The sequence below is a fragment of the Camelus ferus genome, chromosome 2, assembly GCF_009834535.1.
Source record: "Camelus ferus isolate YT-003-E chromosome 2, BCGSAC_Cfer_1.0, whole genome shotgun sequence".
Classification (NCBI taxonomy): Eukaryota; Metazoa; Chordata; class Mammalia; order Artiodactyla; family Camelidae; genus Camelus; species Camelus ferus.
The window spans coordinates 36,893,985-36,916,484 of NC_045697.1; the positions used below are offsets into that span (position 1 = coordinate 36,893,985).

At 34.5% G+C, this 22,500-nt stretch overlaps 1 protein-coding gene across 1 annotated transcript in view; it reads right to left on the reverse strand.

Annotated features, from left to right (window-relative positions):
- Positions 1–9,893: 9,893 nt before the first annotated feature.
- The window catches only part of CHIC2 (cysteine rich hydrophobic domain 2), a 56,352-nt gene continuing 43,745 nt past the window's right edge, over positions 9,894–22,500 (reverse strand). Inside the window, exon 6 of the mRNA XM_032497690.1 lies at positions 9,894–20,506. Coding sequence (XP_032353581.1) covers positions 20,456–20,506 — 51 coding nt within the window. The 3' untranslated portion in view covers positions 9,894–20,455. The remainder of the gene's footprint in view (positions 20,507–22,500) is intronic.

The following is a 22,500-nucleotide window of genomic DNA, read 5'->3' on the forward strand; positions in this document are numbered from 1 at the left end:
CCTTAGCACATAGAACTTCTAACGTATCGTATGTTATTTTAATATGTTTATGGTCCTTATTTGTCTCCCATCCTCCTGTCTCTGTGATGTTTGTACTCTAGCTAGGGCAAAGATCTTTATTCTGTTCACTGACCTGTCCCAAACATGTTGAATTACATCTACCACAAATAATCCATCATCCAGTGCCATAGCTTTTTATTTTGTCCCATTGGGGCACATGACAGTTTGGTAGTTTTGATCTAAGATCAGATGTTACTTGTTTACTTCTTTACTCCAGAAGGAAGAGGTTGAAAAGCCACTCAAAGGCATTGGATTCCATTCATTTATCTCCTCATTCATTCAGTGTATATTTATTGAGCATCAACGTGCTGAGTCTATTCTGAGTGAGGACTGTTGATTTGGATGGAGTCAGTAAGTCAAACATCCCCCTTAGGTCACTAAGGGAAAAAATGCCCCCATCGTTTCGGAACTAAATTCACAGATGAAAGATGATCTTTCTTTAACTGCATCAGAACGAACAGCACTCCCCTCAGCATAGGAAGAGCCTCCTGTTCTATCCCCTGTCCCGGGGGCTCCATTCCAAGGAAAGTGGAACGGCTAGTCCCTGTGCCTCTGCTGAGTTACATAGCTAATGGCTTGCTCATTCTGAATAGCCTGGTGCTGGAATTTAGAAGGAATGTGTGTAGCACTCAATATGAAGCTCATTTTGGCTTCAGGGACTATTTTAATTAAATTAATTATCTCTAGAAGAAACACTTAGAGCTGTTTAAGCCTGAACAATAGGTACTTGTTCTCATTCCTAATAGGAGCCGCATTGTGCAGCGTTCTCTTGGTGAGCTGAGCGCAGTACCACCACCAGATATTTAACGCAGGCCCTCCCCTTTTGCTCCTTGCCCCGCTTCTCTTTTGCTCTCTCCTCACGCAGAGTGAAGGGGCTTTCAGAGAAGAGAGATGCAGAGCCTGCGAGATGTGCGAGTCTGGAATCTACGTAAATGTACTGCAGTGCTTCAGTGACTTTCCTAACTCATCTACTTCTTGCACTTGGATGAGTCCCGCTGCCTGGCTCTATGTGGTCTGCATTTCCAGGGGAAAGGATCCCATCCCTAGTGGTCCTTGTTGTTCCTCTAAAGGAATAGGTGTCACCACTTTTCTATTACATTCTCCCCTGTCCCATTTTCTTCTACTGTTCCACTGTTTTCAAGAACTCTAGGTTTTGTCTTTTTAAAAAAATAATGTATACCCTGCCTCATTGCAAAAAAAAAAATTTTTTTTCAGGCTCATTTGTTCTATTCTGTTTTTTAAAATTGCAGTCCATGGACGTAGAGTTAGTCAAGTATTTCCCCTACCTCAGTCTCATCCTCTGCTTCTAACAGCTAGTCATGCCCCACAACCTTGTCACTAGGGCAGGAAGGGGTAGGGGGAGTCCCTGTACCCTCAAAATTCACTCTTCTGAGCTGTGTATTATCTTTCAGGCTGTGCCACTCCTTTGTAGGAAAATCTTGATATTGCAGGCTTTAAAAAAAATTCTAATTAAAAGTGAGAACGTTTAAGGCCGTTCTGTGCTGTCTAAGCCCTCCTGTGGCTGTGGCTTCCCAAGCCCTCCCCCCCGAGCCTTCCCTCAGCAGAGCCATAGATGGCCTCTTGTTCGGTGTCTCTCCCACAGCCTGGTGGACACGGGGTACGGCACGCAGCAGAAGCCCTCAGGCAGTCACTACTGTGTCGACAATGGCAGCATTAAGTGTATAACGGCTAGATTTGCTGAAATAAATGTAAAATAACGACCAGAGCTTGTCAAGTTAGTTTCACATAATAATATTAGACAACTGGTGTTGGAAGACTTGGCCAAAGCCCAAGCCACAGCCTACATTGGTCTCATCCAGCCTTAACCATCCAGAGTTGTTGTTCAGCAAGACTTGGTCAGCAGTATTAGTGGTGACTTCACTATTCTTGAACTAAAGTGGTAATAAATGACACTCAGTATTATTTTAAATTTATGTTTGGCATATTCTAATTCATGGGCAAATAATAGAGAAAAGAAGGAAAAGGCTTATTTTATCTTTCTTGTTGTAATTAAAATCTCACGACTAATTGTTAGCATACCCCTCTCGCCATGACCCATTCCCAGCCTATTTAAGTAAAAACTACTGCATTGTTTTGAACACATAGTAAAATTCCAAAACTTTTCAAAATCATTTCTTTACAGACAGCAATCAAGTGAGTTGATCAATAGTAAATTACCAATTTTTAAAGGTTTCCTAACCTGCCTTGGTACCCTAACAATATTGACTAGAACAATATCCCCTTCTACAGCTAAGGAAGCAGAGACCTGGTGAAAATTAATAGCAAAAGTGAGCAACCCTAAACAGATTAGCTTGAGACAACCCTAAATTATGAACTGCTAAATAGGATTTTACCCCATGAGCTGTTTCCTAAGAGTAACTATCTTAGGACACAAAAGGATTTCCATATTTGAAAGCAAATTTTGACTAAGGGAAAAAAGGGAAAAAAGATGTGGTAAATAAGAGTAGTAACCAGACTCTGCTTTCCACTTTCAAATACTTAGTACTCACTGGGTACAAACACATCTTTATACAATAGGAAGGATGTTGTGTTTTCAATGACTAAGTTTCACTGTTTCACTCACTTAAAAAAGAAAAGCATTTAACAATTTAGAGAAAGATAAAGATTATTCTGTGGTTGGAAAAGAGCACTGCACTCTTGGGACCATCCTCTAAACTGCTTTGGACAAACGCAAAAAGGATAGAAATGCTCACGCTGCTTTTCTGTGTTTTTCCTCATAGGATCATAAAATCATGGCCTATGAGAGATTTACGTGTTTTCAAAGGAGACTCAAGCCTTTGTCTCACCTCTCTTCACATCACATAATAGTCTATTACCTTTTATCAGCCATATCAGGAAAGCACACTTGCTTATTTAAGTCAAGGGTCAAGCCAAAAGCTCCAGCGTGTGGGAGATTTCTAAGACCGTGTCTCTATTTCCTGTTTTGGTCTATATTGATAATTTACTGATGCGCTTCCTCACTGATGTTTATTCAAAGATACTGTCATCCTTCTTTTCATTCTGGAGGAGTTTGGGGACTTTCATTTATTTATTTTTTTAAGAGCGGCTGGTGTAGGTGAAAAGAGTGGCAAAGCTTCTCAAGGTAAGAAATGAGGCGATGAAGCCAGGAACACCCAGAGCCGTGGGAGAAGCAAGGCACATTCTCCTAGGGTCAGAGCTGTGGGGGTGAAATTAGTTTCATATTAAGACAAATACATATATTTATTCAACTAATATTTATGGAGCACTTAATTATGTGTCAGGCAATGTTCTTAGTGCTGGGAATACAGTAGTAAGGTCCCCAATTTCATGGGGGTGATACCCTAATAGAAGACATACCAAATGACAAAAACATGACCAGGGTCAATGCAGACAGTGAAAAGTATAACCAAGAGAATGAAGCAGGACACTGACAGGCAGCAGTGCTAATTCAGACTGGATGGCTGGGAAAGGTTTCACTGAAGGAGCGACATGTGTGATGAAACCTGAGTGACAGAAGCTAGTCATTCCAGGCAGAGGCAACACTGAACCAAAGGCCCCAAGGGAGGACTACCCTTCACCTTTTTGAGTACGACCGTTCAGCCAGACTGCAGTGGGTGAGCCTGGGTGCTGGGTGGTAGGAAATGTCAAGAGGTGGGCAAGAGCCAGATCAGGTAGGAAGCTGAAGAATAGTTGAGAGGCTATCGCAATAATTCAGATAAGAACTAACAGAAGATGATGTATTTTTGAGGTAGAGACAGGGAGTATGGGAAATGGAGGGGAAAGGACAAATCCTGGGTTTTTGAATATCCTGGACTTGAATATCTCAGTGTAAGGAGATGCCATATACTGAGGTGAGGAAGAATGAAGAAAGAACATTTTTCACAGGGAGAAAACCAAGAGTCCTGGTTTGGCCATTTTAAGTGTGAAATGCCTATTTGTTATTTAAGTAGAGAAGTTGGCATCCAGATATCTAAATTTATAGCTCAATGGAAAGCTCAGAGCTGGCAATATAAATTTGTATGCAGATGGTACCAGAGGAGACTGAGTAGAAGAAAAGAGCTGAAGTCAAGTCCTAGACCTGAGCCCTGGAGCACTCCAACATTCAAGGGTGAAGAGGAGGAGCTCGGGCCAATGGGTGGAGCAAGCAGCAAGGAGCAAGAAGCTGGGAGAGCAAGCCGACAGGGAAGCCAAGAGAAGGTGGTGTATGAAGAGGACGCAGCGGTCAACTGACTAAATGCTTCAGAGCAACAGAGGAGTGATGACTAGTTTGGCAAAGTGGAGGTGTTTGGTAATCTTGACAAGAGCAGTTTCAGGGGACTGGGTAACCAAAACCTAGTTAGGGTCAGTAGAGGTAAGCTGAAATGTGAGGAAGCTTTTGAGAAGATTTCTGTGAGGTGTGCGAGACATGGCAGAAGGGGATGTGAGGTCCAGGGAGAGTTTTATTTTATTGAAAGACGGGAGGCAGAGAGAATGTTTGCATGCTGATGGAAAGATCCAGTAGAAAGAGAAAGCTGGTGCTGGACATTTGAAGTGGGAAGTCAAGGTATGACAAATTACCTTGGGAGAGTAAGAGAACAAGCGTTATCTGTGAAGTATGGTAAGATCTTTCGGTAGTACATATTTGACATTTGTGGTAATGAATTGAAAATGAAATTAGCACTGGTTGTAGATTTTTCTCCAGGCCCATTCAGCTGTTAGGTGCAAGCACAGAGTAGTTTAAAGTAAGTTGAGATGCAGGGGACTACGAGAGAGGGAGAGTGGCTGAAGAAGTGGATGTCATTACAAAGCAGCAATTGCTAGTGACAGCTTTGGTAAGTTCAATTCCCAGCTGAGTGTTTATTAAATGATGAACGACACAGGTCTGGAATCGAGCTTTATTTATCAGTTCCTAGAAGAGCAAGTTACTTATCTTCCGCTTAAGTCAAAGTTTCCTTTGCAGAATAGAGATACCAACTTTTATGTCCAGAATTTCATTGTAACTTTTGTTAACATGCCTAAAATAGTACCTGGCTGAGTGACCACTCAGTATATGCTAGTTTCAGTTCTGCTTCCCAAGCACAATTTCTTTTCTCTTCCTCTTTCAGTTACTCAAAAACAATTTCTTCAACACTTACTCTGCCAGACACTGCACTTAGTGCTAGAGAGAAAACGACAAGGCTAACAGGTTTCGTGGTGTATCAGGGAACACAGCTACTATACAAACAAGTACTCTACCTAAATATTTAAGTTCAGTCATGAGAAACACTATACAGGTTGGTCGACCAGTGTTATACTCACATAAAATGAAGATGTTGGAATGATTAGATTTTTAAATTTGTAAACTTTTATAAAAATGTTCGACAAATCTGTTGTTATAAGTTCAACGTTCTGATATATCCTTTTTTGAGCTTGAAAAATACTAACTCAAAGTAAAAATCTAAAACATAAGAAAAATCTCCTCACATAGAAAAGGAGTGAGAAGGTACAAGCCAATAGGGTAGGTCAAAAAAAAGACCAAACTGTCCTTTAAACTAGGGTTGGAATACATTTGAGAGTTGGGTTCAATAGTATAATTCCTTAGGAAATATTTTTTAAGCTTTAAGTTTACGACAGGCATTGTGCTAAGTGGTGAGAAGAGAAAAGCAGCTCCTGGCATCTGGGAACTGGCTTGTTACTATCAGTTAGGTCTTGGTGTTCTCTTGTTGAACATAAATTTAATCTCACAGAACACCAATATCAGGCAAGGTCACTCTGTTACCCTGATGATGTAAGACAAACAAACAAGCCCTCTTTATAACTTTGTCTAAGTACAGTTAAAAACAAAGTCACAGTGCAAAGCACAAAATACCAAACACCCTCCTCCCACCTAATACTAGGTGACTGATGCTGCTTTACCAGTTACAGCTTTAACTTCCCTTTGTTCTTCCCATCCTTCTAAACAAGATCCAATAAGATACCCAATCATAAAATTACCCCACCTCTTGAGAGTATGCAATTCAGAGCAAATTCTTGCTTCCTTGAACTTTTCCAAATCATCCAACAATAGCCCAAATCCTATTAGGCCTTTTCAGCATCCTCTCATTTGAAATACCTCCACCAATACCCCACTGTGTTAGTTCCAACAAGTAATAAACCCAATTTTGTTCAACTCCTCCTGTGTTCCTGATAGTCTTAGGTTGGGTAGCATTGCCAGTAGAATATACACGTTACGTTATTTAATCCTCACAGCAATTTCTGGAAACAGGCGCTATTATAAATGTATTTTACAAATGAGAATACAGGCACAGAACTGTTGAGTAACATTTGCAAGGTCACACAGCTAGAAAGTGGTAAAGCTAGAATTAGAGTCCAGGCTTGACTCCAGAGATTCCTTGATAATGTCCCAGATAATTATCCAGAATTGTTAGAAGGCTAATCTTTCAGTTAAACAAAGGTCAAAACTTTTTTCTACACCTCCATTCCTTCCATCTTACCTATTATTTGGTCTTATTGCTAAAATAATGAGTTCTTCAGTGAGAGATATGATCAAGTCCACTTACCTTCTAAACATCCTTTTAATAGCTTCAGGTTAGAGTTAACATGTCAGCATGATACAAATGTCCCTTCTCCCTTTTCTGGCCTTATCTCTTGATGTTTCCCCATAATTTATTAATTTAAGAGATAATTACTATGTACCAGATAATCTTTCCCTACTTTCCAGTCATGCAGAACCCTTTTCAAATGCAACATATTTATAGCTCTCTCTGCCTCTGCACCTGTACATTTTCAACTGGTCCTTCTAAATCACCTTGCCTATCCCCTCTGAGGACTTCATTGACCTTCTCATCCAATACAGAATTTACTGCTCATTTGTAGCTCCACCGCACCAAGTAATTCCTTTGATTATTGGCGCCTATTATACATTACATGTTTATTCCTCCAGCCTCAACTCTTCAGAAGTGAAGAGATGTTATTTCCCTTGCTATCCTTTACACTTGGCACAATGCCTGTAAATGGGTCAAGCTTAACACATATTTCATAAAGCCTTCCCTCACCAAACCAGTTTACAGTATGGCTCTAAGGAGAAAAAGTCTAATATCTTCAATTTCATTAGTAACATTTTTCACTCTGTTACCTGGTACTCATCTACATTAAAGATTTAGTAATCTATGCATTAGCCATGATGGTGGACAATTGGTATTCAGACTATTTCCCTAAAATCTATTGTGGATTGGAAGATAACTTATTAACCGGATTATTTTTCTCATCCAGGAATAGAAGTTCAACAGGTCTTTACATTATAGAAGTGTCACCCTTTGGAACTAAACTATGATGCGTTTTTTAAGGAAGTCTTCCTCTGCTATTCCAGGCCACTGTTTGCATGATTTGAGGAGACAGTGCAGTCATAAACCTCTCTGATAACTAATAGGAAAATAAATATTAATAACAAAACCAAAACCCAAACAATTCAAAATAGAATGATTATTTTGTGGATGCAAACTGAATAGAAACTAACTACTACTCTCTACTGTACTTTCTGAATTCATGCAAAAAAATTTGATAAAAGTATTTTTTAAAGCTAAAAATGTAATTGTTGGAAGTAACAAAATAAAGTCATAGAGTTAGTGTGAAATAATTAAGGGGCAACTTATTTATCTACTTAAATGTAATGGACACTCCTATAAAAAAAGTATATTTATAGGGCAGCTTTTAAAAGTAGATTTAAAAAATAGAGATGGATTACTTTTTTGTTTCAGGAAAAAGAACAAGCTAATCATCTATTTCAAAATTGTTAAGAATAAGATTGGGGTCAAAACACATGCTTAAAGTGGCACTAAAATGACAATAACTTTTTAAAATTTGTTTCCCCTTCCTCTTTTTGAGAAAGCGGTATCTTTGAAAGGTAATTTGCTCCAAGAGTAAACTCTATCTTGTTTGAAATATGTTTAACATTCTTTTTATTTCTATAGAATAATTAAAACAAACTTAATTACATCTAGCAGTTTCAGAAAGTTCAAAGCCTTAAACTGTCTTTTGTTGGAGAATGCAAAATAACCCTTTTGTCAAAACAAACATAAAACTCAAATTCTGAAATCTAAATGTTATTTCAAGGCAGGACTAACACTGACTTTCTATCTCTGGCCAATATTTTGAATTACTTAAAACATCATTTTTCTTTTATTCTTCTTATTTTAAGTTATTTAAATATTATCCCAATTGATCTTACTTTAAACAAAATTTTTAAAAAGCATAAACAAATTTTAACATACTATTTAAGTCTCTAGGTTTCAACAATGCCAGCTCCTGTACTTCATCTTCCTACGTAATTAAAAACATTCTCCAACTGATTTTGAATGATTTGATCAACTTCATTCGTGATCTTGATATAAATTCATTCCAAGAATGCAATTTTGATGAGTAAATCAGGGCAGTTTAATAGAGGAACAAAGGAGATAACCAAGAAATTATTCATGTTTACCTTTCATGTTTGAAAATGTGGCATTTAAGAATTGTAGCAGATTTGAAGCATAGTTATGTGCTGGAAGAAGACAGTGTAAGAAAGACAGCTGTCAGAGTTCAGTAATCCTGCAACATCAATATTGTTCACTAACGCTGCTTCCTCAAGAGAACTTCAAAACTAAGTTTCTGACAGTGCTCCAGACATTCAATAAAAGAAAAAGCACATTCATAAAGTATTAAACATTCTGTAATTTTTAATGTATACTTTAGTTTTCCTTTATAAAAAAACACCTAAAGCTAATTTTTTAAAAAGTTGCTAAAATTTCAAACTGCACAAGAACAAGTTCTTAACTGAGAGATTCTGATCAAAAACTTTTCAGTCATTAAAGAAAAATTTTTATATGTTGTAACTTCCTGCAGTTGAAAGAGTTAATACTCTTTAAATTCATGATATACTTACTTTACTCCCAGAAAATATCTTCTTCAATCATGGCCTAAAGCCATAAAATCATTATTATTGATGCCAGTAACTAAAAATAAGGCCTTTCCTGTCATTTTTTCAGGCACCTGCTTGTCAATTACCCTCAACCGGCAGCCTGCTGGACAGAGCTCCCTTAAGCACATAGTTCTTAATTCCAACATTTCATTACATAGTCAGTCATTGTTTCCTCTACAACCCTTTTAGATTCTGTGTAATTTCACAGAACTTCCCAAAGTATAACATATTTGAAAGAATGGCAAACTAAGAGTTGAATAATTGTATCTTAGTCTAGTGAATGTTAATCATCAAATACTACAGTTTCATGTTGTCATTCACTATCAAGACAGTTGACTTCTGTCCATGTGGATGCAGAACTAGAATGGCAAGTCTGCAGAGAACTAGTTTACCACACAGCTGAGCAATGATGCTCAAAGTACCCTTCATTATCCGGAAGCATTTATTACATAAGGGAACATTACATAGAGTTTGTGTGCATAGATCTACAGATAACATTAAGTACAGTTCACTGAAATTAACATTACTACACAGTACAGTTAGCTTACACTTTAAAATAAAAAGGGAAATTAATGGTAAGGAAACAGAATATAGTTAGCATTACATTATTCACCATTTGCTTGGAAAATGCAATGAGAACACACACACGCAAATTGGTATTTGTAGACCTGCCTTTGTAATTTAAAATGTTAATCAAATGTAAATTTTTTCTGTACAAAATTCATGAATGTTCATCTCTAGGCTGCATTGTGTCCAACCTTGTTGGAGTCCTTTTTCAATTTTCTTAGTATGAAAAGTCCCTCATTGTCCATTTCTCTTCCATCTCACCACCACCAAAGAAAATACATTTGACAATCATAATTAGAATACTGTCAGTAAAATGTAAAATAATTTTAATTTAGAAAACAACACACCCCTTGCTTTTTTTTTTTTTTTTTAACAAAATCAATTTTTTGGGTTCCAAGCTATTCATTAGGAAGAGAATGTGTTTAATCTGATGTGAAGTTGGCTACCCAGCAGTCTAGTCAGACTGGAGAATGTTTAACTCTGGGTCTGGTAGGCTGCCAGCCATTCTAAATGTTTTCACATGCACCAGCAACAAATAATTAAATGTTTAAGTCACAGTTCTCAGGTTGGGCAGTAGACAGAGCTGAAATTTTATCACTTAAGAGACAAGGAATTTGGTGGGGTTTTTTGGGCTTTTTCCCCCTTTGTTTTTTTTGTTTTTGTTTTGTTTTGTTTCAACAATTTGCCTTTAGGTGTTCAAGGCATAGATGATAGTCTTTCAGTTGCAAAGAATCAATTTTGATAATGCTTTCTGGACTTCAAATGATAACTTTTAGGAATTTTTTTTAACACCTATATTTGCAAAAAGGAAAATTCTATTTATAGTATTTACTGCAGGAAAGACCCCCACATGAGCTCTATCACTAACAATCCATGAACGTAGATAAATGAGAGTCCATTATAAGGTTACAATAGGAAGGGACAATGTCATCATAATTGAGAAAAAAATTTCAAAATACATATACGCTCTCCTTCACTCTCCTCCCAATTCTAATGGGGGGAGAGTACAGCCAAGTGTATTTGAAAAAAACCAAAAAACAAAAAACTCCCCAGGATTTCAAGGCACATTCCCACTGGGCACCTTTGGGGTTTCTTTCAGCTCGGAGATTCTACCTTTTTAAAAATGGATGGGGGGTATATGGCTAAAGGGCAAGACTTAGTGCTGACAAAACTGGAAAAGAAGACAGAACTTTCCTACACACACTTTCTGCAAAGCTCTTTCCTGATGCAGCCTAACTGTTGATGCTTTTGATAGTATTTAAATACCATGTATTTATAAATCACCTAACTAATCTTTGCTCTAAGCAGCAGATAGAAGAAATATTGGTCAGACAATCTGGGCAGAATGGTTGATCTCTCACACTTGCATTCTTTTACAAAAATACCTTCCAGCAGGTATGGTATGTTACAAACAGAAGACTATAAACAGCTGAATCTTCAGAGTTCATAAATCTTAGAATACCTCCGGTAAATTTTACCTGTCTTTGGAAAATAATTTCATGAGTTTTTGTTACATGTTTAATGCTCAGAATAAAGCTGTATCACTTGTTTTATGTACATGAATGGAATAGGTTTGCCTACCTCTTCAGGTTAAGCTTTCCAAGCATAAGTTTAAAGTAATTTAAAAGTCAGTTTCAATAGATTAATTCCAATTTGAAAAAAAATGCTCTCAATATATAGCATAAAAATATTAGTATATGTCTCATTACCTTTTACCTATAATACAATTTAAATTTAAGATTATACCATGGAAGAATGGTATCATTAACGTAGAAACCATTGACAAATACAGCCAAAAATACCAGGTCAAAAATACAAATTCACCCTGTATTTTCTGACTTTAGTCTTTAAAGCTCCAGTTAATTAATTTTAAATGCTTTTTAAAATTACAGGAGAAAAAAACAAGTACAAATGTACCAAGATTTTGGGATGTAAGATAAAAATTCTTCCCACATTTAGTCTGGAAGTTGGGATCTTAACCATGAAGCACAGTACCTGCTGAGCATCTTTGGGAGAAAAATCTACTGAAGAGAACTATAAATAAAGGAATTAAAGATTCCACTTTCAGATGTTTTTATAAATTTCATATTTGCCACTGCTAGCAAAATGCCTCTTCAATTTTTGCTTCTTGCCCAGATCATACAACATTAAAGGATGGATAATTTAGACTTTTATTTTGCTGAAGTTATTAATAAATTATTTTGACAGAAACAGCCATTTTTCATCTCTGAATAATGCAGGCTTCTTCTTTTAACACTTGAGATGCTTCCTTTGTGATCAGATTTTAATTTCCCCAAACTTGTGTAGTAATTTTTTTCATAGTTTCTAGTATATTATTTTTGACATTTCTAATTTAAAATGTCTAAAAACTCTTCAGATTGTATCAGTGCAGTATTTTTGCTTTGATTTAAAAACAAACATAACAAAACTACAAGCCTGTTTGATCAATGTAAACCACTAAAGGGATATGACTGTGCCACAAATGTATCCTTTAATACCTTCAGATACTATAATGTAAGTAAATCACTTCACTGATTCAAGACATGTCAAGTTGGATTCTCCTTCCATTCACAGCAGAACATTTGAGGGCTTTTTTTTTTTTTTTTTTAAAGTAAGACGACAGTGTCTGGATTCTTGAATATGATACAAAGTAAGGAACATATAGCTAAAACCTTCCATTTCATCGAGTTAACATCTTCCACATCTAGAGACATACAAACAATATTTGAATATGCTAGTCCTTACAATCATCCACAGGGTATCCTTTAAGGACAACTTAAGGTCATAAGCTATAGAAAGTCTAGCCTCAGTCATGCTCTAGAAAGGACTCAAAAAGAGATTTAGGGGTGAGAGAGAACCATCTCTTTGCCACTTCAGAAGAGTTTCACACTTTGTAAAATGGCCCTATATTAGTCAATGAGGTAATCTATGGTATGCCAGACTGGGCTCCAAAAAGTGGGTGGTCTTTGCAGAGGGAGGTGCTCACTCACTCTACCTCTGGCCAGAGCCAGTTCCTGCAGCTGGACCGAAGAAGGCAGCCCACAGACTACACTCGGCACATTTCTTCATTTCTCACTTGAGTGCCCTTCTTTAGTTCCCTTTCAACTGCCCACTTTATATCGGCTTCATTACACCACCGCTCCATTTGTAATGTAAATTGGAAAACTCGGGGAAGTTTTTCTTTTGGCCTTGTCTACAGAAGAATACGGAGTGGTATTCAAAACGTATTAACACAAATCAATGGCACCAATAAAAGCAAAATCTCCTTAGCAACATAATCTTGATTGCAAAAGGAGAACTGAGAGCATTTAGCAGAACAGTGGCCCACATGGAATACGCATTTGTCTGGAAGAATCCAGCACAAAGCCTAAAAGAGAGATTTTGAAAAAATCCAAAATTAACTCACAGGGAACAGTTACTCTTTTTTTCAAAAGTACACAATTGGTTACATTAAATCTATCGTGTGCTTTTGGCTCAGCAACATTGTATCACACCGCTTTGCAAACTGAAATTACAACACCCTGCATGCTTCACATGAGTTACAGGGTGTTTTTTGTTTGTTTTGTTTTTTTGGGTTTTTTTTTTTTCCCTTCGTTGATTTCTTTAGTAAAGCAAACAAAAAAGTCTTAAGAAATATTCATCTCACACACAATGTAAAGAAAACTGAATGGCCATCTAACAATATCTAAGACTGTAGGTACAAAAGGTTGGACTATCTTTTGGGCTTTCTGTGATGGATTCTACGATAGTAACTTCTACAAGCAGTAATGGCATTTTTGCTTAGGTTTCCAACTGTGGAAAGGGAAACTTAATATACTTCTGAGAACTCTCACATTTTTCTTGTCAGGAAGAAAAAAAAAGTGAATAAAAGAATAGAAATTCAGAAAATAAATCAATCCTTTTAAAACTACAATACTGAGATGATTCAAGGAAAAAAAATAATCCACGAACACAAATTTCCCTTAGTTTTTAAATGTTTTGAATAGAATCAATTGTCATTTTGTACTTTTACTAAAACAATCCAGGTGATGGAGTATAAATGCATCTTAACTGCCTACTGCAAAAAGATATCTTAGTGAACTGAGTTACAATTACTTTATTTTAGAATTATGTGTATGTATACACGCACATACATTTTTCCATATATATGGAACTACTTTTTAAAGGTTTGCACTAGAATCTGGGTCAATCAAATCAAATGAAAAAAAAAAAGTTTATATGATAAATAGTCATTTCATACAATGCAATAGATAAACTTCAGCTAAATACTGCTAAATATGTGTATTTGCAGGGATCATGATTAGAATTATTTCTGTTTCCTCCTGAAAACTTAAAAACCAATGCTAAGCCTAAAAAGGATAATCAAGAACTCTATGTAATATAGCTCTACTGGCTTTTTAAATTTAGGGAAAACTTAAGATCTCTAGAGGGAAAAAAGGTAGTATGTAAGTTGTATTTTTTCCTCTTCTTTTTTCTAACTATAAAGTGAGTTCATGAACACAATAATATAAAATTTTCTTTTATAAGTGTATTGCTTATAGCTCCTAAACTCATATTTATAATGTCAGATGTTTTATTCCCAGAAATTTGTACAGGTCATGTTTATAGAAGAAATATGTTTGTGTGTTCATTCACATGGTCATTTCAATAGATGTGATTAAGTTTGGTCAATTTCCTTTAAAGTGATTTGATTTCTAAATTTTAGACTCCCTTTTCCAATGTCACCTAAATTAGCTTAAAAGTTTACTTAACATATTATAGTCTTTAGAGACCAAATGCTGTGAATTAGCTCATATTTCGGTTTTGAGCATAAAATCATGTGCTGAAGTCCTGTGTTACAGCAGAGTAACAATAAAAACTCAACTAGGCAAAGCAACAAAAACTCAACTAGATAAAGTAAAATTAAAAAAAAAAAAAAAATCCCCTAGCTCCATTTGTTTACTGGAAAAACCATGTCAAAGAAGACTTAATTTTATAAGACTAAATAAATATACTGCAACCAACAATGGACAAAAAGCCACCTTAAATACATATTTTTTCATAACTATAAAGGCAAACAAATTTTTATCTAACCAAAGGGAAAATCTCATCTTAACAAAAACATGGTACTTGTTTGGCAATGGCTTTAATTTCTTAATAATGAAAGAAAAATATAATACATACCTTTAAAATTCAACTGTGTATTTTACTAAATTACTTCCATTTTTCTGGATTGAATTAAATTTATTTATGTAACAAACACTGGATATCTGCTATGTGCCAGGTCCTGAGATGGTGCAACTTTCTTTTTTTTAATGTTAGCAGACTTACCTAGATGTAATTAGAATTATCTGAAAGTATGATTAATAGGGACCCTGATCTTGGGTCTGCATAATTGCTCATCCATCAGAAATTTCTGATGAATTACTTTATTTGAAAACTACTCCATGCTCATCAAAAACATAGGAACAAATTCCTAAAATCCTTTATTTGGTACTTTTCAGATTGTTTAATTATCACACTTAAAACTATAAAAGATAAATCAAAGAATACTGTATTCAAGGTGGTCTCTTTTATTATCTTCTCAAAAGGACATGATAGAAGAAGAAAACTCTAGAGTAATATTTTGCTTTAAAAAATAATTTCTATCGTAATACATAAAGAATGCATAAAAGGAAGTATAAAGCCACGTGCAATTCCTGGCCATTGCATAACCTTCACCTTCGTAAATCAAAGTGTAGGGCAGCAATGCAGTTATTTCTCTCAGCCAGCATGTTACTTTCAGTCATGTCTACCGTGCTTCCACTGCCACTGGAATGCTTAACTTTCCTGAGAGGGCAAAATGTCATAGCGCTAACAAATGTAAAAAGAAATAGACACGTTAAAAGGGCTTTGATAACTTTAGTTAAAACAAACTCATGTTTATGAAGACTTCGTGGCAATGCAATGAGACTGTTGTAATTATCCAATTAAATAAGCTGCTATGAAGAGAAGGAAGAGGAAGTGGTCTTTAATTTGTACAAAAGGTTTCTTGAGGAAATAGAATGCTCTTTCCTTCTAAAACATTTTAAATCTATGTAGCATTTATATTGAGAAAGAATTGAACCAGTTTTATTAAATTAAGAATCAGTAGGTAAAATAACAGGAGAGAAAAAATCTGCAGTTTGAGGAGACATTATGGTCCAACAGACAGGAGCACTGAAAATTTACTTATCTAGTCTTGAAGGTTGGGTGACATTGTCTCTTTAAAAAAAAAAGACTAGACAGCTCATCTGCCAAAATTAAGAATTACCTGGTATAGTTAGTTCACTGAAATATTTCTGAGATAAAGAGCTAGGGAAACAACATACCGTCTATTTTTCATGAAGAGAAAAAAGCAGTCAACTCTCAAATTCAGAGCACCATGTTTATGAAGTAGAGGAAATGTTAAAAACAAACCAAAAAAGGGCATGATTTTGCTTACATATCAGAGATGTGACTATATTTTAAAAGCTTTTATTAAAAAGAAACTTTTCTCAAGTATTCTATTTAATGTTTACCTGATTTTTAAGCATGCAAAACTTAATTTTAAGTACATATAGGGAGTACTCTTAAATTTTAAATGCAAAATTTGATAACTCAAGTTTCTGCTGATATTGTAAATAAGTCAAAAAAGCCACTCAACCATTACTGTTGAACATCTAGCTACTTAATTCTGTATAGCACTTAATGAATAACAGTAAAATAAATGATTTAAAAATATGAGGTAGTCATAGTATCCTCCTTCTGTGAAAATGAGAAGCAAAGAGGCCAAGTAACTTGGTGATCTTGCAGAACATCAGAAATCAATCCAAATTCAGAATTAGCAATCTGAATTTCTGTTTTCAGAACTGTCTATTAAGGCTACAACCTGTTGTTTCAATTTAGCATGGGATGGGTTGAGGGGGTGACTGCTCCCTATAACAGAAACCAGTACACAGAATTATGACTAATAATGTAAATAATATTTATGTTTCTCTTAAATTACCTAAAAATCTTTGTAAATGTACAGAACAAGATAACTCAAGATTTAAAGACAAATCTTCAAATCTCAATTTATATACAGTAGTTCCTAAAAAACAAGATAAAGTAGGCTATTGTATCTATAAGAAATTAGGAGTTGCTTTATTTATTTTAAAAGAGTATTTATTTAAACATAAACTATTATGGATAACTAATAGTTTGATCTGGGATTGGTCTTAAGCCGATTCTTTCTGCCCTAATGCTAGACATAAATCAGATTTCTTCAGAAATACTGGTTTGAGAAGCCCCATATGCAACCATCCTATTACTCCCTTCCTGTAAAGAGTGGACTGTAAAGTAGGGTCTGTTGAAAAGGAAAACACAAACTGTACCACTGCACCAATTGGAAATTTAAGTTAAGAAATTCCCTTTTAAAGATGAAAGTACCACTTAAGCAGAATTCAGAATGTCAGCCATTCATCACTTAATGTGACTGACTCACATTAACTGGCCTCCTAAACACCTAGCTAAGAATGCAAAAACATTAACATTCTTACTGGGAGCTTTGGGGAAGGAAGACAGAAAGGCAATTCTAAACTATGTCCACGCCTGGGTGAAGACTCTGGAGATCAAGAGGGCAACAAAAGAACCCACAGTGCTTCAGTGGGATAGGAGAAGGAAAGAGTCCAGGACTAGATGCTGAAATTCCATCAAAGACAGTTTTAAAACATATGTACTTCTGATTTAGTATACTGACCAATAGCTGAGCCAAAGCAAATATTTACAGTAAAACATCAGGCAAGCAGCTAATAGTCATAATCGCGAAGAAAATACCATGAAAGTTCAAACAGTCTGTATACAGAATATTAAATAACACTAGTATAGTTTGAACTCATGCAACTATGGGTCTCACTGTATTTTACTACTTAATATCATTTTTCTATAACCAAAGACAGATATGGAATGTGTCAAGTTTTTATATGGTCAGCTTGTGTCCACTAACATAAAGAAGCAATCAGAAGCTCTCTACAAATAACACTGAAAATGCAACCATGGAGCAAGTTGTGGTTCTTCCTGATTTAAAATCATTCAATTACAAAACTAGGTTTTTCTAGTAAGGAAAGGAAATTGTTTACTGGTATTTAAGGTTTGAACACTTTTTGATTTTAGGCCAAAACACACGTTCGTATTTTAAATGGATAAAACCTAGTCACTAAAGAGTCTTAATAAAGCATCTGATGACCATTTTATATAGGTAAGGTGACCATCTTGTGAGAGAGGGGCATATCTACCTTAAAAGCTAAATATGTCAATTCAGTTTTACTATAGTCATTAGGTTTTGGAGTATATATTTTAACTCAGATATACAAGAGTCATGTACTAAAATATAATAGGGTCTGCAAAGTGCATTATTTGATAAAGGAATGTTTCTACACAAGAATCCTAGACTAATTGCAAAACACCAGTAACATAAGAACAAAGATCATAAGTTTTTCACATAGCCCACGTAAAATCCGCAATTAGATTTTCTGCTGACAATACCTATTCTTGGACAGTTTTATAAGTATGGTTCAAGTCTCACAAACTTGTAAGTCAGAAAACAGTAACTGAAGAGCAATCATCATTTCAAACATTTCCTTTGAACTAATGTTCACATAGCACAGGCATCTCTGACATTTCTAATTTCCAGTAACATGGGCACTTAAATTTATGATTCAAGAAAGGATAAACCAGAGTGCTTACGCTGGCAGCTACTAATGAAATCCCAAGTATAGAAATCTAACCTCTCAAAGCGTGACTGGATTATGGTAATGCCACATATTAAGCATTCACAGCTCTTTTCTACACATTCGTTAGAAATATAAGTGTGCCCAATTCTAGGGAATCTTTAAGCAACTGATATACTTCTCAATAAAATTAGAAAAGCTTTTTAAAATCCTGTACTTAACATTATCAAGTATGAAAATCATCTTTTTGTTAAAAATATTCTGGGAACATAATGTTAAAATTACAATTTACAGAATAATAATAAGAGAAAAAAAAATGCCTAAATAGATGTAGTTCTTCCTTTAAAGCTGATTAGTATGGTGCTCGCTCAGTTCACAAAACTTTAGATTTGGAAACCTGTGCCGCATAGTCTGCAGTCATGTTATTCTGCTCGTTATAAATCCTGAGGCAGAATTAGCATCCTTCATACAACAATGCTACATCACACTGAAACCACAGAGGAACACTAGAGTCTGAACAGTGTTATCTTTTAATTGCACTACTTTAAGGAGACAGGATACACCCAAGATACACCGTAAATAAAGTGAGAAGTGTTTGAATTCTTGGTACTTTGAGCTTTTCAAAGGAAAAGTGTTTTATAAATTCAAGTTGGTAAGTGTCTTGCTGGGCAATGGAAACAAATAAATCTCAGACCAAAAAAAAAAAAAAAAAAAAAAGAAACTTAGTTTTCTTAGTTTTTAAAATAGTTCCTAATGTCTGATATAGGATATAAGATACTGGCATTCAACTATTCAAATTTTTATAGAATTACAGTACTTTGGAGAAGTACAAAGAAATACTTTTTAAAAATACAGATATATATAAATTAATGAAACTGGTATTTAAAAGGTTTAATAAAGGGAAAAAAGGTATTATATAGTGGTACCAATTCTTAATACAAATTAGCATAGTTTATATAATTTCAAAAGTTATTCACATTATTGCTCGATACCACAGTCGTATGGAACAAGTTCTTGACACACATAAAATTTGTATAATTCCAGGTTTATAAAAACAAAAATTTACAGATAGGCCATTCAGAAATTTAGAAAGTTTTAAAATGCATGGAGATATGTACAACCAAAAGGAGAAAAAAATGTATGTTTGTATATATTTTAAAGAAATAAGCTGATCTGATTCAAACTTAGATGTTACAATCTCAATCAAAAAAGTATACATAACTGGACTGAAAGCAAACTAGTGGATAAAAACAGTACTAAATATGTCCTCTATTTTTTTTTAGCAATAATCTGTTTTTAAATATGAATGGGGTATTAAACACCAGCTTACTGTAATTCTAGAACTTTAGCTTTCTTTCAAAAACTTTTCAGAAACATATGCCCATTCTACAATTGTGTTAAATTGGGAGAAATATTTTCCTTAGAATTTTTAAGGGAATATTTTTATACTTCTGTATATAAGATTTGATAAACAATAGAAAGTAACCAAATAAGGCCATTATTAATACCATCTTGATCAAAAATATACAGATTGTAATGCTACTATATTTTGTGATCCTGAGCTCCAGTAACCATTAGATGCATGCATATCATTCACTGATTTGTATATTCTAATGAAAATAATTTAATTCTGCCTTGCTACTTTTGAAGACAGAAATACTTTCAAAACTTTTTGACAGGTCTTCATAACGTTACAGATATTTCTGTTGTAAACAGAGCATTAGGAATTGTATGAGAAAGAATGCGTTAGGTTTCAAAAAGCTATCAAAGAAAACTATTTAAAAATAATAACTACATTAAATTTTAAAAGCAAGAAAAATAATGCAAAGAGTGTGCTTGCTAGAATATATAAGTAGAGCCTTACAAAGGTCTTTTTCTATATTAAGGAATTAATAAATAAAGGACTCTGTGTACCTTGGTGGTAAAATAAAAAAGGCTAGCCATGTTTTATGCTAAGTTCAAATGTATTTTTTTGATAATACAAAAAAGTAATCCTTAAAATCAGAATACATAACAGAAAAGAGCACAATAACTTAAGTATTAAACATCTGTATGAAATAACTGTTGCAAAGTTTGACAAAAATGCACACTTAGAACATGCGGTTATTGAAAAAAAAAAAAAAAACCAGAAAAAAACACCACACGATTCTGTAGAACCAATGTTATGTCACCACCAGGAGAGCACCAAGCAAGGCACCATTGGAAAGACAACATACTTGGAAAGTCTCTATAAATAAAGTAAATGCTAATCTGGTCGAAAAATCGGTGTCTTTGGTAAAAATTCTATGAGGATGACCTGTAGAAGGAGAAAAAAAAGTTTTAAAAAGATTTTAAAGGATTTTTATCTTAAAAAAAAATTTCAGTTATATTCCATCACTTAAAATGATTTTGATAGTTCCTCTGACAAACAGGAGAATGCATGTATGAATGAATGAGAAAAAGGAGCTAGCATTTACTGAGGACTAACTACATACCAAGTGTTTCATACTATATACACCTATTTAATCTCAACAATTTTTTATAAGGCAAGTATTATCATCCTCATTTTATAGAGAAAACTGATGATCCAAGAAGTATAATATTATGGATTGTGAAATCAGTATTTGAACAAAGGACTGTCTTACCTCCAAAGCCTTGCCCCTTCTACTGCCCTATTGTGGTTGCAGTTGACTCAATATTTACTTCTTCAACCTTCTTCCCTTTTATCTAAAGCCCAATTCCATTGGTCTTTAAGTTCTTAGACTTACTCTCATTTTACTGTATCAGGATATGTGATCTCTAGACAAAGAGTGTTATCTCTCTCTTTTTTTTAAACATCCTTTTCTTCTCAGGTTTGCAAATTTAAATGTTAAAATTCATTCCAAAGGACACTTTACTAGGAAACTAAAGGGAACAAAACAAAACAAAAACAAAACACAGTAACAAAGAAAGACACAAACTGACCAGAGCTAATTTTTATTCCAAACTCAGAACTATCTTAAATTATTATCAATTCTTCCCCATGTCTTAACTCTGTATGGAACAGATGCCAAAAAAAAAAAAAAATTTTTTTTTTTATTTGAACAGCTTCCAAGTTTGGCGAACTCCTCAATTCTTTTTCAGTAACTATGTCTTGAGATGACCTCCAGGTTTGGACACTCTTCTACATTTAGCCATTTGGGCCAGAAACCTTCATTTTCACCCTTCAGTTCTCCTGGCCTTTGATCTGTCCCAATAAAGAAGGCATTTCGATACATGGCTCAAAAATATTCCTCTCCTAGTGGACTTATCCTGCACTAAGCCTTAGGCACCCTCTTTGCCACTCTCCTGATCTGTGACTTGCTTACAAAATGTTCACTAGCTTCCTATTCAGCTTCCTTATTTGAGCTAGAGTCTCCTGTTTCTCAGTTTCCTCATCTATAAAATAAGGGAATTGAACTAGATGAGAAGATTCTTTGCAGCTCTAAAATTTGCTGATTAAATTACATTTACAGTATATACTACATAATGTAAATTAAAGGCTATCTTTGACTATATTTGAATTACTACTAGTTTTTAAAGAATATATCCTACAAACTTTTTTCCTTTAGAAGCCACACACAGAAACTGACCACTTGTCTGATTTCTTCTAGATCATACTGCTCTATCATATCTGAATAAAAAGAAAAGTTGGTATCAAGTTAGTATTTTTCAGAGATTGACTCAAATATTCAAAATATAATGGAGGAACATTATTTTCCTTTAACTAACAAAATAAATTTCTATAAAGAAAAGTTGAGGTCAAATACATGGTAGATTATTTATTACCTTATCTTTTCAAAATTACTTTTAGGAAGTTTTTAAAATTATGTTTTCCCCCATTCAAATATCACAAATATATATACTCTGAGAAAACTTAGAAAAAATATATTTTAAAGCAATTTTAATGTATTTTTAACCTATTCTTCTGGATGTCTTCTATGATGGTGTGAAAAATAATATAATGGCTTTAGCAGAAGTGTTTATGTAAAAATTCATGATAAATTAAAGGAAACTGTTTTACAAACAGAGCACATGGTTCAGAATGTTTTACAAGGTTAAATTATTTTACTTTTAGCTAATAATAGAAAATCATAAAAATAAACATGAATATAATGAGCACACTTTATGAATCAATTACATTCATATAGTTCTATCTGGAAATAAAAACACTACGAATAACTTTTGTTTTCTCTTCCAAAGTAAATTTGGAAATATGCAAAATAAATAAATAAAAAGCCTCCTTTTTAAACTTTGAGCTTATAAATACAGCAAATACTTTTTCACAAAATC